Here is a 7532-nt window from a genome sequence, read left to right as displayed (position 1 = left end):
AAAGGAGAAGGATAAGAGAAAATAAATATATTTTCTTTCCAAAATTTTTGTGCCGTCTTTGTGGGACCAGGTACTTCAGGAACCATCCTTGTAACAAATTATTCATTTGCATATGCTCTATTAATATTCGTTATTCACCAGGATGACATTTCTCAAATCTTCCACTAGGTGGTTCACTATAAATAACACTCCAAAGATGTCGCCCTATATGTGAAACTTAAATGAAAATCAATAAAGACGTCTACGTCTCGACGCATGACGTTTTCTGTCATTAACCACATATGATAATCGAGTATTTATCAGACATTCGTTAGTTTTTTTATTTTCTACCTATTTATATGTATTATTGATCATTTTTACGTAAAAGTATTTTGGCTAAAATATGTTTGATCTGGAATTAGATTATTTTTTCGAAGAGGACAAAATGTAAGTAGATATTTTCCGTATACGTGGATTATATTGACTAGTTATATATGTATAAATTCAATTAAAATAATGCGTTAAATAACCTGAAGGGAATGTTAAGCAGCGTTGTGCTGATAACAAGTTATTATCAGGAAAAAAATATCCATATCCGTTCCTGTATAATCACAACATTTTAGTTCCTATGTGAATGAAAGTTTGAAGTTTGATTTATATGATATTCTGTGAGTTCCTTGTGTTTGATGAATTTTTAAAAACAAACGAGTATTTTAGGACTACCAGCATAGATTTTATGTTGATAAATTTGATATTATTATATTGCTAAGAATATAACACTCATTTAATTTGCTATATACTAACTACTACATTGAAAACTTAGTGGTATTTAAATTTATTTTAATAAGTCAGGTACAACGAACCTTCAGTTTATTTAGTCTATTATATTGTAAACCAAGCGCTTATGAACACAGTGTTTTAACTTATTTTTTTTTCTGCAGTGCCTAAACTATTGAAAATAAGTGTTTTGTTTCACGTGCGAAAATGAATCATTCTCCATATTATTCTATCTACCAAACATACTTCCATGAGGATCGCATGTAATGTAGTTTTTTTTTTCAAATTTATTTTCCGCTTTTATGTAAATATCGTCCTGACGCTTATTAACAACTTTATTTTTGTATATATACAATTTAGCATGAAATCTAGCCGTTCTCGTGCGAATAATACATTGCTTTTCATCGAATTATATTCCTCTACCAACAATTTGTGTGACCGATAGAACGATATCTCTAAAATATGTTCGTTTGATCTTTAATTAAAGATTAAACCATTAAACGCTTATTCATTTTCAGGAGTTTCACTACAAAAAATAACTAACGCAAAAAGTCAAAAATAATTTTAAATTTCTCCAGGTTTTTATAGTATTGTCCAAAGCTTATAAAATCCTGATGAAAACGTCCTTTTTAACATGTGTATGTGATTTCAATAACATCCTGCAGCTCATGGCTTAACATTTTTTAGCATATCCTCAAACTTTTGCAGTCTTTTCTTTATTATTTCCTAAAAATCCACAAAACCACAAATTGTTTCATTAACCCTAACATTATGTGCAAATACTTTTTCCACTCTAACAGTCAGTTCAAATTTCACATTATATATTCCAACACAAATTTTTCGACTTTGGAACATAAAATTTAGGTATTTCATATGACATGAAGAGGTTTGCTTTTGGATCCAAGTGACCCATAGAACGATATTCTTCAAAATTTGTGTGTTTTATCTTTAATTGAAGATAAAACCATTAAATGAACGCTTATTCATTTTCGGGAGTTGGACTATAGAAAATAATCAACACAAAAAGTCAATAATTTTAAATTTCAAGTTTTTACTTTCTTTTTGATGCTCATAAGTATTTTCTTTCAATAAACTCCAGGTTTTTATAACGATAACGTTGGCCAAAGCTTATAAAATTCCCATGAAAATGTTCTTCTCAATACGTATATGTGATTTCAATAACAGCCTGCAGCCAATGGTTCAACATTTTTTAGCATATCCTCAAACTTCTGCAGTCTTCTCTTTATTATTTCCTGAAAATCGTCAAAACCTTGATTCTAATATCCAAAAGTTTCATAAAATTCTTTAACAATATAAATTTTCACTCAAACAATCAGTTAATATTTCACGTTATGTTTTGCAGTACAAATTTCTGATCTTACAGGTCATGATCCTCGTATATGGTGTTCAGCATTTGCTCTGCTACCCCATAAGCACTGATAACATGGATATTGTATATCCATTTTGTGGTCCCATGAAAAATACCATCATTTCAAAATCTTCAGTCAGCTGTTGTAATTTACAGATTCAAACACTGTCATAGTTTTCTTTGAGTTATACTGAATATGAGATATACTTACATCGTTTAGAAGCTTTATGTTTTCAGAAGAATTGGTTTTAAATTACGATATTCATTCATTCGCATCTGAATGTTTTTTATTTTCAATTATTTCACCTCTAGAGACTATGTAAAAATATTTTTGGAAATGTTATTTACTTCATTAACTCTCATGACAATATCAATCTAAAAGTTTGTCCGTGGAAGCAAATATTTTGAATCTGTTGAGTCAGAACCAGAAACTATTGATTGAGATAGTACTACGTCAGCAAAACATTGCCAAGTGAAACTAGTGCTTAGTAAAGTGAGAAAGTTTTTATAGTTCAAAATAGATTTACGAATATATCGGCTTTCAATTTAGTTGTTTTTTTATATTTTTTTATTATGGTAAGTTTGTTATAAAATTAGTATTATAATAAGAGAAAAATAAACTATTTTTTAGATAAAAAAGAAACTGATTAATTAGAAAATTCTAATCAACATGGAATGTGCTGAAGAAGATTTATTGAAATTGTAAGTTCAATTTAATATTCGTCAATTTTCACTAATTCTTTAATACCATTCATATGTATGATTTGTTCGAACCTAGTTCGGCATGTATAAGTCCACCAACGCTCATAAGTCTAGCAACGCTGTCAAAAAAGGTTGAAACAAACCATGTCGTACTTCAGACAATTGTGTCTATGTCACGATAACACGTGCTCGTGGAATAGTCGTGTTTTCAGAATGAATAACCGATATAGTTCACTTTTGACCTCGCCGCTACCAAATCGTTCAATAGTGTGGAAGACGTACCAGAAATTTTTATAAACGGGCTCTGTTGCGGACGCGTCACGTTCTGGACAACCGGTATATTTAACAAATAATGAAAATATGGAAACAGTGGCGTTGGCACTAGTTGAGCAGCCGAACCAATCCGCAATTTTCATTGAAGAAGAATCAAACCTGCCTGGTGTGTGTGTGAGTGTGTGTGTGGGCAGGTATCTATGTGGTAGGTCTCGTGGAGTCGTACTTTTTTGATGGTCGCGAGATGGGCCAAAGTTATCTGGAAATTGCTCTAACATTTACTTGGGCAAATGGACAACGATCCAACACCCACGAAAATCCGTTATTTCATGAAAGTTAGAGCTTCGTCGCACTACGCGTTATGAGTGCTAGAATACCTTAATGTTTATTTTAAAGAATGGATGGGCAGACTAGGATTTGTTGTGTGGCCCGTAATAATTTTAACATAGTGTAGTTCATTGAAGCTCTCTAATCTTTTCAACTCTTTGAAATAATAGTTTCTGTATTTCTCCTAAAAATAGGCGTTTACTATGATGGAAACCTCTCTTCGGTAAGTGAACCTTTGATGTAAGGATACGGAAAAAATGTTGTTTCACCCCTTTGAGCACAATCTCATGAATATTCCAAAAAAGGTCGTCATCAATTCTTCAGCAGCTGAAACCATCTTTGCTTTTTGCGAGCAGCCCAATGCCTAGACTGTTTTTTCGTTTCAGAACTGTAGTGATGGATTTATGTTTCAACTACAGTTGTGAATAGATGAAAAAAATCAGACTTATTTTGATTGAATACCGTCAATAAGGCTTAATAAATGTTCATCCGATGCTCTTCTTGACCAGAGTGAGCAAACGCGGCACCCAAGGCGCGAATAAATTATCTTAATCCGAAGGCCGTCGAGTACCACTTGGTGAAGTTTTTTGAAGATATCTCTGGTTGTCGCAGCAGAGCTGATATTTTACGGTTTAAAAGGATGATGCAGTCTCCATTCAATCTACAACTTTATACTCTCTTCCTATATCCAATTTTTCCATTAAAAAAATTCACAACGACTCACCACTACACCAACACCTACTACACTGACGCGCGTTTCTATAACCAAGTTATCAACTTCAGAGACTAAAGGTAAACTAGAATCTTATTACTTAACTTATCTGTTTTATACTAAATTTTTTCACCGATAAACCTTCTCCCGCGAAGTAGTATTAAACAGTATAAAAGTCAAGTCATTAGAATTTAGTTTACCTTCAGTTTCTGTGGATGTGTCAACACATGCGTAAATATAATTTCTATTTTACATTGATTCTGACATCTTCAGATATTTACTGGTTCTTGCTCAATTTTCCAAACATTATCAACCCATCCAACATTGGTCGTAGAAAAAATTGTTTATTAAAATAAATTATGAGAATTTTATTGTCTAGAGCCACAGAAACACAACTCCACTTCTGTCCAACCCAACTCACAGAGCTGGTAAACCCTAACAGTAAAACTTGGTTCATGGAGGACGGTATGGAATCATTTCTAGCCTTCATTCATGGCTTGTCCAGGAGTTAATAGAAAGTGTGAACAATTAGTCAAATTTATGGTCAGATATGATGTTGATGTGAATTTTTATACTTTAAACAATTTCTAAACTTACCAAAATCAATCATAAATATCACCTTGCTGCCCATACACATATGGAAGTCGGCGAAAAGCACAGCATCATAGAAAGGAACAAAAAAAGAATCAGAAGTTCCACTTAGCTTTAAGAAGAACTCATTCATCGTACAAAGAATGTATATAACAGACTTTCTCGATTTTTCATCTTTCACAATAACTAGATACTTTATCACTAATGAAGAGCCCTTTTTTATATTAATAACTATGTGGCTTCAATTGCGGGAAGAGAGTATTGTAGTACTGGTCTACCAAACCTGTTTTGGATATTTTAAATGTGTTGAACGCATACCACGAAACGGATTCATTTCTTTATCGCAATCCATTCCTCCCATTTAAATAATAATGGAGAAATAATTAGGAATAAATATGAAGATCTTATGACACTACTCTAATGGTAGGGTAGCAGATGAGTACAAGCAATAATTTACGATTATTTTACTTATCTAGATAGATATCACTATCTACATTGTTTGCGACTTCTGAAAAGAGAGTTTCGAGTGCTTTGGAGCTTCCTCTCCTTATCATCATCAGTAGTGCTACATCCTTAGAGGGGGGCTCGATTTTCTCTAACCACGAAGACAATCTTTCGGGTCTCTTGCAAGGACCATCCAGATTGCTGCATCTTCAGAGACCCCGTCTCTCCATCTTAGTCTTGGTCTCCCTTTGCCTTTTGGTATCACCTTAAAGTTCTTTTAAGTGGGCACGCTGTTGTCGAGAAGTTTCTTGTAAAGTTGGTTATTTTTGACTTACGTTTCATTAGTTTTCAAGGACAGATTTGAAAAAACAAATTTGAATCTAGTTATGGAATAATAGATAGTAGATAACTCAGTAGGTTCCGATATACTTATCTAATTAGCTCATCGTGATATTCGTAGCATTATAGTAAAAAGGAAATTTGCTTTAAACTTTATCTTATTGAACCTTTGTGTGTTGGAACCCATTAGATTGGATAATCAAAATGAAATATCACCAACATCAAAGAAAACTTCAGTGGATGATTCTTTGACTCCAGATTTAGAAGTAATTCAGTTTGACTTGTATCCTGTCGAGAAATACCATAGGGAAAACTCTATGTAAGTACGATTTTTGCTATGGGTAATCCTGAAAAAGGAAATTTGACAACTGATTTTATATTCATTCGAAGAAAATAATTGTGAATTATATTTCAATATTAATATACAGAGTTTTCCGGGACTTGATGCAAAAAGTTCGAGAGTGAGTAGATGAGGTAAAAATATTGCTGCAACATAAAAAAATTTTCCAATACGACCCCTCATTTCTGAGTTTAGCCTTTGAGGCTACGAAATCAGAACATCACAGAACATATACTAGCATAAGGAATAACTTATTTTTCATCTAGTAGGCTACTGTCAAATAAGTGATTTTGGCTTAAAAATTGCAAGCGGCTTAATTTTTTAATGTCTGTTCGCTGTCAATCTTTTCAAAACCTGTCATCAATAATTATCTTGAAGTTTCAATATGGTAGAATTTTTCTTCAGTGAATATACCGACATGCATTTGATATATAGTTTGGCTTCTAGTTACTCGTCAAAAGCCAGAAGGTTCTACACTGAACGCTTTCCGGGCAGAATTATACACGACTATAGAACTTTTGTTTGGGCTTACAAGAAACAAGTTTTTTCTACATAAATAAAAAAACTCGTTTCCATGTCAACCCCGGATATGTATAGAAGTGTATGGTGCCCACTGCGAACATTTATAGTAGTTTTTTTGTTTCTATTTTGATAAGTTGGAGGCTAACCAACAAAATTTTGTATGCAGTTCAATTAGAAATGTTTGATTGCGTTTTAATACTTTCTGTAAATATTTTCAGTAAATAATAACAATTTATGATATTTTTTTTCAGAATGTCTCTTTATGACGAACGTGTACAACGATCTAAATAGTAGCTTTTTGTTACAAAATCGATTGAGAAATCTTTAGATTGTACAAGTTGTCCCTGTAAAAGTTACGGATTGTTAACTATTGGGCATGAATCGCTCCTGGTCTTCAGATAGTAGTGGAATTATTAACTTACTACATGGGCGTACGTAATCCTCCATTAAAAATTCATAATGTTCGAATATATAATTTAGAAAGTACTTATATATAAGTACTGATTTCGCAGCTTCAAAGTCCTATAACTAATAGACGAGGGGTCGTATGAGAATTTTTTTATGTCACAGAATTATTTTCACGTCACCTATTCACTCTCGAATTTTTTGAAGTCAAGTCCAGGAACACTCTGTATATAATCAACGACGCAAGTCCACAATTTGGACCACAGTGATTTTCATGTCATCTGCTCCCAAATTTTTTCCATTAAGTTCCGGAACACTCTGTATATTTAAGTTATAGCCGCATTTTTTGTATAAATTTTCATTGAAAAGGAGATTTTTCAGAGCTTCAGTGCTTTATTATGTTTCAATGGCACGGAAATATCACTTCTTCTTGTTTAAGTACACAAATGTTAAATTTGACGGATGAAAATAAGGCAAAACATCTCAAAAACTTAGATTCGGTAGATTCGAGAACTTTGAAAGTGACATTTAAAACAAGTAGAAGCAGTAAACTATTTCACGATATAAGGAAAATATGTTATATTACCAAATGTCACATTATTCAATATCTATATTAAGAGTGCCCATAGAAACTTCTTAATGAAAATTTACTTCAGGCCTTGTACGAGTTTCTCGTCATTTCCTAACAACATTTGGTGAGTTTAGGAATAGAGAGTAATTGGAGGGATCCAGATCAGGTGAATATGGCGGAT

At 32.7% G+C, this 7532-nt stretch overlaps 1 protein-coding gene across 5 annotated transcripts in view; it reads left to right on the top strand.

Annotated features, from left to right (window-relative positions):
- The first annotated feature begins 273 nt into the window (after positions 1–273).
- Positions 274–7532, top strand: part of LOC130440512 (PRKCA-binding protein) — a 39094-nt gene continuing 31835 nt past the window's right edge. Inside the window, exons 1-3 of one of the 5 annotated variants that reach the window (XM_056773735.1) lie at positions 380–426; positions 2757–2827; positions 5704–5832. In XM_056773735.1, coding sequence (XP_056629713.1) covers positions 2796–2827; positions 5704–5832 — 161 coding nt within the window. In that variant the 5' untranslated portion in view covers positions 380–426; positions 2757–2795. The other 4 variants (XM_056773736.1, XM_056773737.1, XM_056773734.1 and 1 more) reach the window with 4 other exon arrangements.

Source organism: Diorhabda sublineata, chromosome 2 (genome assembly GCF_026230105.1).
Source record: "Diorhabda sublineata isolate icDioSubl1.1 chromosome 2, icDioSubl1.1, whole genome shotgun sequence".
NCBI lineage: Eukaryota > Metazoa > Arthropoda > Insecta > Coleoptera > Chrysomelidae > Diorhabda > Diorhabda sublineata.
The sequence above is the reverse complement of the archived record's forward strand: the minus strand, read 5'-3'. Positions and strand labels throughout refer to the sequence as shown.